Source organism: Lepidothrix coronata, unplaced genomic scaffold (assembly GCF_001604755.1).
Source record: "Lepidothrix coronata isolate B3197 unplaced genomic scaffold, Lepidothrix_coronata-1.0 Scaffold90, whole genome shotgun sequence".
NCBI classification, from domain to species: domain Eukaryota; kingdom Metazoa; phylum Chordata; class Aves; order Passeriformes; family Pipridae; genus Lepidothrix; species Lepidothrix coronata.
The window spans coordinates 1,480,766-1,494,942 of NW_016690270.1; the positions used below are offsets into that span (position 1 = coordinate 1,480,766).

The window sequence follows — 14,177 nt, forward strand, 5'->3', positions numbered from 1 at the left end:
TGTTTATTTGTGATCTCATCTGTACACACAAGCAAAGCAAGGGTGACCTCAGTGAGAACTTGGCTGTGAGGGAGGCCCTGAAGACCTGACCAGATGGAGAGCTGGTAGTTCTCTAGATAAGTCTCCCTTTGGTCCACTTCCATCAGAAAATGCACACTTTTAGCCAAATGTGGTCTCATTTTCTTTTCTGTCCATGTGTTTGCCTGGTCTGTAAGCAGTACATCTGTCCACAGCTGATAACCTCCCTCCTGAATGGGGAGTGTGATAATGCTCCATCCCCTCCTGCTGCCCTCTTTTGATACTCTCCCAAAAGAGAAGTTACTCGGCTCCCTCTAATAGGGCTGGAAGGTTGGAACCTGTTTCTGCAACAAGAAACACTCATGTTCTGTATTGCCAGCATTTCCCCCCTCTCTGACCAAAGGGAGATAGTCCTGTCAGGTCACTGACCCTTGCCCTGGTCATTGAGTAAAACACAAATGAAACAAGGGATCAAAAAACGTGGAGTTATCGGGTGTAGGTCAGTGAAAGGGCTTTATTGCCAGGGGATTTTCTGCCCCAGGGCTGAATGATCTGTTCCTTGACTTGTTCCTTACACAGTAGCTGTAGCAACAGAGCCCAGACTTCCCTGAGCCAGCTCCTGTCCCTATTTAGCATGGAAGTAAAGTTGGAGTGTGAGTTTAAGTCACTGTATCTCTGTGTCAATGGTCTGGGTTGGAAGAGGCCTTAAAGCCCATCTCATTCCAACCCCTGCCATGAGCAGGAACACCTTCCACTGTCCCAGGTTGCTCCAAGCCCTGTCCGACCTGGCCTTGGACACTTCCAGGGATGGGGCAGCCACAGCTTCCCTGGGCAACCTGTGCCAGGGCCTCCCCACCCTCACAGGGAAGCATTTTTTTAACCCCAGTGCACCTCTTTGTCCCTGGAATAAATGCATTTCTGTGTTCTTGTGGAATTACATGGTTTTTTCTCTCTTCAGAATGTTTGGGCCAGGAAGAGAATACAATTTCACCAGGCCAAACGAGAAGGGAGAGTATGAAATCGCAGAGGGAATCAGCTCGGCCGTGTTCCGCACGGTGCTGGTAAGGAGATGTTTGCAGGTCGGGGAAAAAAAGAGAAATAAACAATCTGTTTGTCACATGTGCAAAGCTGAGCCATCTCCAGGCAGCTGCACTCCCTGGGACATTCTGTTTTTACGTTTTGCATCGTGATTTTTAAAGAAAAAATATAGGAGACCTTGGTAGAAGTCAGTGTTTCCAGATATTTGCTCATCTCGCCTTTTACCTTCCCTGAGTCCTGTTGTTGGAATTCCTGAGCTGCACCCTGACCTTGTGGTTGCATATTAATGTCTATTGCATATGAGATATTACTAAACTCTGTGCCATGGGAAAAGTTTTAACTGGAGCTCATCATTTATCAGACCCAAGAGGACCTGCAGATGTAGCTTCTTGAACAATCAGGGTTGTTTTTGCTGTTCAAAGAGCTCTAAACAGCCTCTCTAACTCTCAAATGTTGGTAAACAAAACCAAGAACTAATTAAGAATTATCAGAGTCCAAGACATCCTTAATTTTTCTCTCTAAAAACTGTCCTTATATTCACAGGATTATTATAAAACTGGAATCATTAACTGCCCTGATGGGATTTCCATCCCAGACCTTCGAGACACATGTGATTACCTCTGCATAAACTTTGATTTCAACACAATCAAATGTCAAGACTTAAGTAAGTATGGGAAGAAATCAGCTCCTGGGAGATCAACTGCGTGGATCCTGATTCAGTGCAGCTCTTAATCATGTGCTTTAGTTTAAGCATGAACATGTGGATTCCACTAGGGCTCAAGTTGCATTTAAACAGCTTCTTTTTTGCTGCCTTAATCAGAACTGAAGTGATTGAATCCTGCAGAATGCAGACACCTTGGTCAAAAAGCAAATTATAAACGTTCTGGTCTCTTTTTGTAACAGAGGCCAAGCAGAGCTTGCTGTTATAGGCCACAAAATGAAAGCTAAAAGCAGGGTTATGACTCGTATCCAAAATGTACCAGAGAATCATGAATAATTTAAGCTAAAGAATGATGGGAACAAAGGATACCAAAACTGGGAAGTAACAGAGTTCCTAGACATGAAGGGATTTGATTGGGAGCAGCTTTTTGGTGGGCATGCTGGCCAAGAAAGTACTTTTAGCACAGGCAAATCTGTGGAAAGCACTGTAGTGAAATGGGGTGTGTGGTACAGGAGCACAGGCTGTGGGTGGAATTTCCTGCCCTCTTCTCTGATGAGTGATCACAGAGAAGGCAGCAAAATGTACTTTCAAGGGTAGAGGTTGTTGCTGGGAATTCAAGCTAAGTATCCAAATGAATTAATTATTCAGTCTGTTACTGTTTCACTGTATTGGTTGGAGCTTGGTGGGGGGTTTTTTTGCGGCCATGAAATGGTTCTGCAGTGTAATTTGTATCCCATTTGAAATGCAGTCTGTACATGTGATTTTGCCATTTCTGGAGCTAGAGGCTGTTGATGCTTCTGAGCATATGTTGAGCAGTTTGTCTAAGGAAGAATTCCCGCTGTGCTCTTGGATAGATCTGGAAGTGCAGAGCTGGGACATATTTTCATAGTGTAGAGCAGCTCACTGTCTGATTTCTGCCTCCCCAGGTGCTCTGTTACACGAGCTCTCCAACGATGGGGCTCACAAGCAGTTTGACAGCTACCTGGAGGAGCTGATCCTGCCCATCATGGTGGACAGTGCCAGGAAGGGGGAGCGGGAATGTCACATTGTCGTGCTGACAGATGAAGACACCGTGGACTGGGATGAAGATCATCCACCTCCCATGGGAGAGGAGTACTCACAAAGTAAGGGCTCTGCACTGGGGCTCCTGGCTTTGTGTGCCAGGAAAGGACCCATTCCCAAACTGCAGGCTTCCTCCAGGAGGAGGTGCTGGCACATGGAGCCCTGTCTTGTGCACTCCTTTTGAGCTGCCACTGCTGGAGGCAGGATACCAGAGCTGTGCTCTGATCCTTGTGTTGGGACTGACAGCACACACTGCAGCTTTTCCTTGTGCTTCTGCCTCCCCCTCAGCCTTTTCCTGGCTCCTTAGTGAGGGAATACTCTTTGCTTTCCACTCCCATCACCTCCCAGTCTGTCCTGACTGTGATGTGCATCACTACCCTCCCACAAGGAAGTACAACTAATGCCAGTGAGGAGAACAGGCACCTCAAAAACCACACCTGGTTTTAGGCAGCCTCGCAGCTGAGCACGTCAAAAACAGGGAGAAGGTTCCTCTTTGTAGATTCTAATCACCTCTTTTATTTCTCAAGTCCTTTACAGTTCCAAGCTGTACAGATTCTTCAAGTACATCGAGAACCGGGATGTGGCAAAAGCCGTGTTAAAGGAACGGGGCCTGAAAAACATCCGCATTGGCATTGAAGGTGAGGTGCTGCTTCAGCAAAGGAAATCCTAAAACAGGTGACTCCACAGTCAGTAAAGCCTGGTTTCCTCTGAACTCCAGGCTTTTCCTGTTTTACTCTGTGGTTTACATTTATTTTCATGAAACTGGTCAAATCTGGGCATGTTCCTTCACCTTAAAGGAAGGTAAAAGATACATAAAATGTACTGGTAAGCCTAGGAATGACTAAACAGGAAACAGGAGTCAAATGCTTCCACCTGCTGCTCCAAGCAGTCCCTTAGGGATTTAGAGAAAGTTGTGCTCTGTCCTGGGAGACTGTCTTATTTTTATAGTAGCTGTGTTTGCTCACAAAATGGCTGGTGCTGTGCAGCTGTTTGATCCTATGACTGACTACACACAGTGCTGCACCCTCCTATCAGAGAATCATGGAATCATTTAGTTTGGAAAAGCCCTCTGAGATCATTGAGTCCAACCATTAACCCAGCACTGCCAAGCCCACCACTAAACCATGTCCCCAGGCACCACATTCACATATGTTTTAGGTCCCTCCAGGGATGGTGACTTCACCATGGGCAGCTGTGCCAGGGCTGGACAACCCTTTTGGTGAAAAAAATTTCCCCCATATCCAACCTAAACCTCCCCTGCTGCAACTTGAGGCTGTTTCCTCTCATCCTATCCCTTGTTCCCTGGGAGCAGAGCCCGACCCCCACCTGGCTCCCCCCTCCTGTCAGGGAGTTGCAGAGAGCGAGAAGGTCCCCCCTGAGCCTCCTTTTCTCCAGGCTGAGCCCCCCCAGCTCCCTCAGCTGCTCTTGCTACTCCAGACCCTTCCCCAGCTCCATTCCCTTCTCTGGACACGCTCCAGCCCCTCAATGTCTGTCTTGTTCTGACCCCAGGATTCAAGGTGTGGGCTCAGCAGTGGGACAATCACTGTCCTGGTCCTACTGGAACATTATTGCTGGTCCAGACCAGGATGCCCTTGGCCTCCTTGCCCACCTGGGTACACCTGGCCTCATGTTTAGCCTTGGCCTTTCTCATTTCTTCCCCTGCATAACCTCATGACATCCTCAGAGTCCTCCTGATTTGCCCTGATTTGTCCTCCTGCCCCTTCTTCCTCCTTTTCATCCCCACCTTTGGCACATGGGAATGGCCTGCTCCTGCAGCTTCAAGTTTTCCTTCTTGAGGAATGTCCAGCCTTCCAGGACTCCTTGGCAGGGGAAAAGAGAACAGTCTTTTGCAAGCCAACAATGTAAAATGTGGAATGTGAGCATTTGTCTGCTGAGCTGTGTGTGTGTGTCCCACCCTGACCCCACAGTCACTCCCACCTGGCTCCTCTGGAATGCTGTTGTGAGTCAGAGGGGTGCAGTGCAGCTGAGGGGCTGTCTGTGTTTCCAGGATACCCCACCTGCAAAGAGAAGGTGAAGAGGAGGCCCGGTGGCCGCTCAGAAGTGATCTACAACTACGTCCAGCGGCCGTTCATCCAGATGTCCTGGGAGAAGGAAGAGGGCAAGAGCCGCCACGTGGATTTCCAGTGTGTTCGGAGCAAATCCCTCACAAACCTGGTCACGGTGGGGGATGATGTCTCAGAGGACCACGAGGTGATAATGCATCACCCCCCCCAAGTGGATGAACTGGACAGGCTGAACGCCCCCTTCTCCCAGATGGTTTTTAACGATGTCCCGGATTAGTGCTGGAGAATCCTGCTGGATGTGGGAACATCTCAGCGTGGTCTCATCCCGAGCGGTGGAACACAGACTCCTGCAAGGTGCTTTATCCTCCTTCATGCTCTTACTGCGTTGTCATATTACAAGCATGTTAATAAAGAGCCACACTCCATAGTCTGAATTGTGCAATCAAAAGCAACATCTCCTCAGACAAAAAGGAAACGATGCCGTTTGTTTCTACTACAAAGGCTTCCGGATTGGTGGGTGCTGGATATTTTATCTAAACTTCTAAAAGAAGAGCACAATTATGTAGAAACATCTTGTTTGACATGAGAGAGGAAGTTCTGGGCCTGTCAAGACAAAGCTTTCCTTTACCATTAGGCACTTAGCTTTGCTTTTGTGGGAATCAGTTACAGAGGAGTGAACATCAAAGCAGGACAGATGATGCTCTTTCATCAACCAGCAGAAATGTAGCACAGTTGTGACAGCAAAATCCTGAGCGTGGAGGAATCTGTTTGCACTGCCACCTGGCTTTGGATCCAGCATGCTGTACTGTCTAGGATAAACCAGGTCCATAGGAAGCTTATGCCTGTTCACAGGAATTTCCCATACATACTTCTCCATGAGATGGAATCATTGTTTTTAGGAATGTTTTCTGTTAAGTTCAGTAAAATGAGTAGATGGTGCTGAAGGAAAACCCAAAAGAGACTGTAGCTGATGTTTTACCAACCAAGTAAATCTGTTTAGTAGCCAAGTAGATGTGAACCTTTCTAGAGTTGACTGTGCATGCTACAGACTTTCAGTTGTCTCCTCCATCCCCCTGCTAAGACAAAAAAAGCCAGTGGAGGAGCTCCCAGAACAAACAGTACCTGAGTAAAATCCATGGTCTCATCCACCTTAGTTGGTCAGAATTCCTGTAGACTCTCCAAGGAACACTGTGCTGCTGCAGCTTTAAAAGGCCAGCTACCTCCCAGTGTGGAGCTGAGTGGACTATTTTGTTGTCAGGCAGGTAAGAAATACCAATAGTAACCCAGCCCTCAGGAGAGAAAAATACACATACCTGGCAACAACTCCTTTGCTGCTCTGAGTGTAGTATCCTGGTCTGTGTAAGGCTCTGGGAATTTTGGGTTCAGGGCCAACAAAGCTGTGACTGTGAGAACAGACACACTCCAGGCTGGTTTAGCATAGATAGGTTGGAGCTTGCTGGTCTTGTTCCTGCAGCAGGAGTTTCTTTTAGGAATTTTCTGTAGGAATTACCTGTAGGACTTCCCTCTAGGCTGACTTAACCACTGATGAGCACATGGTGAGTTCAGCTCTGCCCCAGCTGAGCTGAGGGCACTCAGAACAGGGCAGCCTCCCAGAGCCATCCCTTCTGGCTGGAGGGGAGTTTAAAGACTCCAGAACTGCAGTATTTGAACATGGTGGTGGTGCAAAGAAAAGCTGAAACCATTCAGGAAGAGAGAGGGACAGGGTTCCTTGCAGAGTTGTTCAGGTCAGTGCTGCTCTTACGATGGTGTTGAAACCTGGACCATTTGGGCACTGAGCTACCTGGTCAGACTTGGCAAAGCAGAGGTCAGTATTAGTCTGCCCCTAGAAAGTATAATCGTTTATTATCAGGACTGCATCATACATCAATTTGTATTATTCTCCCTCTGACTGCCAAGTGCATGGAGCATTTGTTGACCAGTGAGGATTGCTGCTGTTTGCTGCTGAGGATGGCTCTGGTTTTTGGTGTAACATGACAAGATCAAGCAAAACTTTTTAGTTACGAGTAACAAATCTCTGCCAAGACACCTCTTGCTGATACATTCAGTTCCCATTTGTGTGGATACAGGTTTCTGATTCTGTTCTTAGCTTTTTTCCCAAGTGCAGCAAATAGATCTCTTCTTTTTAAAAGTGCCTATGGGAAGATTTCAGGTCCCAGGGTTTCAGATGCCCAAGTTCCACCTGAGTACTTTTGAAAACTCCTCCCTCTGTGTCATTGGGTCAGTACAAGAAGTGCCTGCACAGAGCTGGGGGGCTGTGCAGTCACTCCCTCTGTTGCTCCAGATGAATTTCTATTTTTGTAGTAGAGAAAGGAAGACATATGGACCATTAACCTCCCACCAGGGGCCAGAGCAGCCCCATTCCCAGCCTTGGTGATGAGCCATTCCCTCAGGACAGACAGCAGCACTGGTGAGCCTGTGTGTGCCCAGCAGGGATGGAGGTTGCCCCCAGGCCCTGTGTGCCCAGCAGTGATGGCCCCCAGGCCCTGTGATTATGTTTTTCAGTGCATATTTATTTTTACTGCAGTGTCAGTTTGAATTATTTGAGTATTGGTATTGCCCAGCTGAGTTGGAGTTGGAGCTTACACATGTTCTGCTCTAGGGACTGAAGGGGGCTGTTGTTGAAAGCTCCTCTTCAGGACTCTGTCAAGGCATCAGGTGCTGAGAATTGGACCTCGATGGCACCTTTTGGGATCTGACAGCAAAGTACCATGGCCAGCCAAACCAAATCCCACCGTGTGTGTCCCTGAGCCCAGGGGTCAGCTCAGCCTCTGGAAGGATTCGGCCAGTTTGATAGAAATAGTGGCCATGGGTTAAAGACTGTCACTGCCTGTAGGAGCTCGTGGTTCCCTGTGTAATCAACTGGACCTCCAGCTCCCATGAATTCCATGAAGTTTTTACCACTCACCCAGTGTAGTTTATTGGCTTTCCCAAGTAATTAAAGATGAATTCGGGATTTTAATTTTTGTTAGTAAAGTGAATTCCATTGGAACACTGAATAAAATTGAAAAAGTGTTTGCTTTTCCTCCTCTCATGGTCACCTACTTCAGGTACAAGGTCAACTCCTGTCTTATTCTAGATGTACTGAAGTGTTCCCCATGCTGTGTATGAACTCCAGATGTATGGTTTCTGTATTAAAATATAAATTATATGTGGCTTGTTTGGCTGTTTTAAAACTTGGTTTAAAACAAGTAGAAGAGTAGAAGAACAGGCTGGGGACAGGGGGATAGAAGGTTTTGTTTCCTTGCTTCGTAAAGTACCTGTGGTTGTGATCCCAAAGCCTCAGGAGTAGCTTGGCATCAGACAGAGCCTGGTTGATTTGGCAGGGACCAACTGCAGAGATGTTCCCACCTTTTGTGCTGAGAGGACTCGGAGTTTCTTTCAGCTCATCCCAACTCACTGCAGGGATGTTCCAAAGGCAGCCCAGGCCTGGGACAACACCCTCAAACTGCAGCATCTCTGACAAGCCCCAGGATTTTCGGTCAGTGCTGTGAAAGGTGCTCTGCACTTCTACCTACTTGCCTTTGGAAGAAAACAGCTTTGGAGCAGGTCTGGCTTTGATTTCCACCTTCAGCCTTGGATGGACTTCCAGGGTTTTCGTGATGAAGCTTGGGAAAGGCATTAGGAATTTGAACAAGGTGAGATTTGTGTGGAGACCTCAAGAGCACCTTCCAGTATCTGAAGGGGCTACAAGGAAGGTGGAGAAGGGCCTGTTCATCAGGAACCAGAGTGAAAGGACAAGGGGAATGGGTTCAAACTGCCAGAGGGCAGGATTAGATGGGATATTGGGAAGAAGTTCTTGGCTGTGAGGGTGGGGAGGCCCTGGCACATGTTCCCAGAGAAGCTGTGGCTGCCCCTGGATCCCTGAAGTGTCCAAGGCCAGGTTGGATGGGGCTTGGAGCGACCTGGGCTAGTGGAAGGTGTCCCTGCCCATGGCAGGGGGTGGAATTGGATCTCTAAGGTCCCTTCCAACCCAAACTAGTCTGGGATTCCACAATTGCAGTTTGTAAAACACAACATGCCAGCAACAGTGTGTCTAGGAAGTGGATTTTATTTATTTACACAACACAATGAGATCTAGCCATAAAAAGTTGACTACACCTGCCAAATTTTACAGTGCAATTTTGGAACAGCTTTCAAATATTTACAGAATGCTTTTTCAACTGAAGAGGTTAAGGCAGAGTCGGGGCACAGTGATAAGAAACACTTAGTGCAGCTTTGTGCTAGGCATGATACAGAGATGAACTGGCAGCATAAGGTGTTCAGATCCACTGGAAATTCAGACTGGAATTACTCCTACAAGTCCAGCAACTGCAGGTTAATAAAAAAGAGCCAAAGATACAAACAACCTCAAAACACAAGCAGCTAAGGAAAATGTTTGGCTACCATGGGAGATGGAACAGGCATCCAAAATCCTTAGTTAGCAGTGAATTATGGATCCTGGGAAGGAGACACTGTAGGACACACTTTTTTCCCTAAAGTTGGTGAAAAACTGGAATAGGAAGCAGGCTTAAAATGCACCTGGGATACAGATGCTACCACTGAAGGTGTGTCCAAGAGGACTGGATTCAAAGACATCCAACTTCTGCTGGAAGACAACAGGAATGAGGTACCCAACTGCTCCTCATGCCTTTGAAAAACCACCTTGAGCTCAGTGACCTGAGGGGTCACACTTCAAACACAGCACTAAAAATGCACAATACACAGTACTAGAGAGCTGCTTTTTTCACAGCAAGTCATCACAACTTATAATTGTTTAGCTTCTTTGGTATTTATAAATAAAAATGCTGGTCCCTTTCAGTAAAGGGCTACGAATGCAGCTACTATCTCAAAATCATTTGTTGCTAATCCACAGCAGCTTGAAAGGATTTTGATTTTTGTTTTATTTCATTTTAAGGCAGTAACTAAGTAGTTAGGAATTGAAAAAAAAAATTGGTTTTATATTATTTCCAATGGTTTATAAGGCAACATTTTCAAATGGCTGGAAGAAACTGCAGGAGAAGTTGGTATCAGCCCTTCACACAAAGTACAAAGGGAGCAGAAGGTGATCTTAGGGATGAGTTGGTAAAAGCCTGATCCTATAAGTCATTCCTTCCGTTAGCCCTTATTCATCCAAGTGAGCCCAACTGACTACAGTGATCCTGGGATCACTTCTGATTAAGGCTACTTTGCATTTCAGCTTGGTAGGATCCAACTGGTACCTAAACTGCTTATGGCAAGTCATTAAAGTCATGGGACAAGTACAAAAAGCACAGGGGGTGGTGAGGGAGAGGAGAGGACACGAAGGAGTTATGTACAGTACTGGCAATCCCCCATCAGTCCTTCAGGATGGCACTCAACAGACATGTAGGTAAAAATTCCCTAAAAGCACCTATTAAAAAAAGTTCCACTACAAACCCATTTTGTTTTGTTTCCTAATCAAGAAATTCAAGACTAAACAGCCCTGGAAGCCTTTCTTTTTTTTCTTTCCTGTGAAACATCACTTGAGCTTTGTCTTGTCTGTACTCTGGAGTTAGTGTTCAGCACCAACAGAAGTCTGCAGGAATCCAAGATAATTCAAACTGAGACATGCTTTTAGAAACCTCCAAAAGTTATAATTTTTATCAATCTGATTGCAAATTACAGACTGGAACCAGGCAGCCCCAAAGGGTTAATGCCACCTGCCCCTGGAAGTGCAGAGTTAACTACAAACGGGCTCAACTCAACGTGGAGCTCGTGGTTAGAAAAAGGAATTAGGAAAAGCTCAGCTGAGGCAGAACCCTCCCTCCCAGAATGGTACCATGTTCCCAGAGAGGCTTAGGCAAGGAAAGGCACTTTGGGGCTCTCCTGTAGAGAACCTGATCAGAACTTTTATAAGTTATAGTAGGCAATAATCTAAGAGTGGACACGGTGGGTTCCACTGCCCCAAAAGTGACCCCAGTCTGTGGAAGACTCCCGGGACAGATGGTTCAGCCAGGACAGCAAGAGCAGCTCTGTAAGGAAACACTAGGCAGGCCTCCATCAGCAACATTCTGATCCTGTTCTGCTCAAAACCAAGAGCAAAAACGCCACATTTTTTGTCTTTAAACCAGTGAAGACGTAGCAGAGCTCAGATACGGCCGAGAGATGGCACCAGCCAGCCAAGGGAGCCTTGGGCTGAGCCAGCTCTGCACAACCTACCCACCAAGGATCAGGTTCAGGAAACTTCCCTCCCTCTGCTCTAATTCCAGATGCACAGTGTGACCAGCTGTGGTTTATCTGGGCTGTTTACAGATCCCCCCTGTCACACAGTAACCAAAGACTCCGTGCTCGGAGCAGGGAATGGCCCATTTCTCCTCTATCCAGGGAAGGAAAAGTGTTGCACAATTTCTTAATTTAGAAAAAATATTAAATGGCTTGAGGGTAACTTAGTACCAAAAGTAAAGTGCACCAGGACTGGAGGCCACTGTGACAGAGCTGAGAAATGCTATTGAGAGGCTTCCAAGAAGCATTATAAAAACAGCACTACAAACTAAGGTTAAGGCAATCCGAGTTGTGTCCTTCTGCTCGACAGTTTCCTGGAGAGTTGTCTGTCTCAAGCTTTAATTATTGCTTTGTTACTGGAGTCCTCAGCCACTGGGCAAACAGTGCTGGCAGAATTGGCAGAGTGAGTTTGTCACTTAAATGCAGGACTGGCAAACAATCCTACAGAATCCCGTGCTTTGCAATGCCAAAGGGAAGGCTCCCATCTCCCGATGGACTGTACAATGTGGCAAAGGATTTAAAAAGGAAAAACTCTTGCTCCTGAAGCAGCAAAAGGTGCTGGCAGCAGAGATGATGCAAACACGTTGTGGAATTTTTCAATGGCGCAGGAAAAAAAAAAATCCTTAGTAACAAGCAGGCGTGTAACAAAACAGGGTCCTGAAGTCTCCTCCAAGAGTTGATAGCCCTCAAGTTTTCTTTAAAAAAAAAAAAATAAAATTCTTTTATGGGTATAAACCCAAAGTACAGCAACAGAATTCCACGGCTCAGAAGTCCCAGGTAAAGCTGTGTCACTTCCCTCCTTTCATGTAGGATGGGATTGCCCCTCGGGCCGTCAGGCCCTCGAAACGCTTGTAGGTGTAATTGATAAAAACCCAGTCTTTGTTCTTGTAGTCGGTCTCTGGGTGGTTGCTTGTTGCCACTGGGAAGACACAAAAGAAATAAAGTTACCCTTTGGAGACTGCCAAGTTTATTTTCATACAAAACACTGGATGTGGAATAGGGCAGGAAAAAATATCATAAACCCAGGATTCAGCTTCGTGCTTCAAGCCCAGGAAAGAACTGCTGGAACACTGGACATGGCACAATGATTTTAAGCTAAAAGAGGGTAGATTCAGACAAATGTTTTACAGTGTGGGCTGTGAAACACTTGCACAGGTTGCCCAGAGAGGTGGTGGATGCCCTGGGAGTGTCCAAGGCCAGGTTGGACAGGGCTTGGAGCAACCTGGGCTAGTATAAGGTGTCCCTACACATGGCTGGGGGTTGAATGAGATGAGCTTTAAGGTCCCTCCCAACCCAAACCATTCTGGGATTCTGTATTTAAACTCATGGAGAAGTGTGTGACTATGCTGTGATCCTTTAGAAATTTACACCAAAACATCCCCTTTCTGTCCCACCCTTCCCCACCCACTACTCCAAGTGCCAGCTGTGCCAGCAGGGATCAGCCAGTACCAAGGTCCTGCTGAGATCTGAGCTCGCTGGGAGCTCTGCTGCCTCAGAGATGCCCTTTCTCACATAATTCCCCCATCATTTCCATCCTGCATCTCCTGGAACCCCAATTCCAGCTTGCACACCCTGCACCACGAGGCTACCAAGGCGTGTGGCCATGAGAAAAAAAAGTTAGCATCTAGTAAGATCCTTTCTGTGATTAACAGGAAAGATGATTTTACTGGAGGAGAGGAAAGATTGTTCACATGCAGAATCAATCAATCATTTACCTGTTGGTTTAAGGATATCAGATTCTGGAAATTCATCAAAGTTTGAGGTATCATCAATGCTTTTAATTTCTATGGAAATCGCAGCAGGTCTCTCTCTGCCAAGGAGAGCAGATGGAGCATTAAGATTTCAGAGACAAAGCAGGATTCAGCCACTTTCCCTTTCTTAACAGAATCAAGACTGAAAGTGCCTAAACCTCAGCAAGCTTCAGGTAGGGAACAAAATACTTTCACCCACGCCTGGATATGATAAATTCCATTCACCTGCTCCCTGCTGCTGAACAGGACTGGCCTGGACAGTCCCTAGAGAAGAGCAGCTTCCTTTTCTGCAAAGCATCTTACCTGATGTGCTCCCAATCAACCCCTTCAAAGAATGGGTTACTCTTTATTTCCTCCACACCAGATGCACCAATTCTGTGCTCCCATTCACAGCAAAATCTGGGATGGAAGGAAGAATGAAAATGAAGGGAGAATGAAAACGAAAGCATTCCACCCAGAAATGGAACAGCTTTCTGGACTGATTCTGCTACAGTTTCTTAACATATAAATGGAGCAGACTAAGAACTCCCACAGCAAAACCAACACACAGAGTTATGTTCAGGAATGTCGTGTCCAATGCCACAGTTAACATGTGCTATTCCTTCACAACAGGATAATGTGGCCTTTCTATTTCAGGACCAGGATAGAGCAGGAGAACATATAAAGTCTATAAATGTAGACCTTTATATTTCTGTCCTGAGAAGAGATAATGATTGGAAATACAATGAGTCAGCAAGCACTGGGATACATTTGTATGCTCCAGTGCATACAATGGCAAAATCATTCCTGTTGTAAGAAGCCAGCTCTGGCAAAAGGATTAAAGTGGCTTCCATGAGAAGCTTGCAAGCAAAATAAGGAGCAGAAACATTTTGCCAGAGCAGTCAGGGAACAACTAAATGACCTGAGAGACAAAAGTATTTGACGAGGGAGTTCAGCATTTGGTGCATGTGCACAGTGGTTTGTACCATCAGGGTTTTTCCATGGGAAACAAGCCATGAGAGGCACAGAACACAGTTAGCAAGACAAGAAAATCAGTGCTATATTAACTGGCAAACCATGTGACTGGCACCTTAAAATAAGATCCTTGGCTTTATCAGAGATTGGAACTTCTGGAGGAAATGTCAGGGTCTCTTTCCAGTTCATCACTTTCTTATAAGTCTCTTGAGGAGTCTCGGAACAGAAGGGTGGGTAACCTGAAAAGAAATGAAATTACACTCAGATAAAGCAAAAACAGTTCCTGAAGTCTGCAGTGTGCTGGTCAGAGCAGACCTCACTGACCAGGGAAGGAGTGGATGCTCTGAGCACATAAACAGGCTGCCCAGAGAAGCTGTGGCTGCCCCATCCCTGGAAGTGTCCAAGGCCAGGCTGGACGGGGCTTGGAGC

The 14,177-nt window shown here is 46.4% G+C and overlaps 2 protein-coding genes across 2 annotated transcripts in view; one reads left to right on the forward strand and one right to left on the reverse strand.

Moving 5' to 3' along the window:
* Nucleotides 1-7,972, forward strand: part of KCTD20 (potassium channel tetramerization domain containing 20) — a 14,759-nt gene extending 6,787 nt beyond the window's left edge. The window contains exons 2-6 of the mRNA XM_017821394.1: nucleotides 975-1,079; nucleotides 1,600-1,720; nucleotides 2,644-2,841; nucleotides 3,307-3,417; nucleotides 4,788-7,972. Coding sequence (XP_017676883.1) covers nucleotides 978-1,079; nucleotides 1,600-1,720; nucleotides 2,644-2,841; nucleotides 3,307-3,417; nucleotides 4,788-5,080 — 825 coding nt within the window. The 5' untranslated portion in view covers nucleotides 975-977 and the 3' untranslated portion in view covers nucleotides 5,081-7,972. The remainder of the gene's footprint in view (nucleotides 1-974; nucleotides 1,080-1,599; nucleotides 1,721-2,643; nucleotides 2,842-3,306; nucleotides 3,418-4,787) is intronic.
* An 879-nt stretch (nucleotides 7,973-8,851) lies between these two features.
* The window catches only part of STK38 (serine/threonine kinase 38), a 13,811-nt gene continuing 8,485 nt past the window's right edge, over nucleotides 8,852-14,177 (reverse strand). The window contains 4 exon segments of the mRNA XM_017821397.1: nucleotides 8,852-11,962; nucleotides 12,759-12,853; nucleotides 13,098-13,193; nucleotides 13,864-14,121. Coding sequence (XP_017676886.1) covers nucleotides 11,832-11,962; nucleotides 12,759-12,853; nucleotides 13,098-13,193; nucleotides 13,864-14,121 — 580 coding nt within the window. The 3' untranslated portion in view covers nucleotides 8,852-11,831.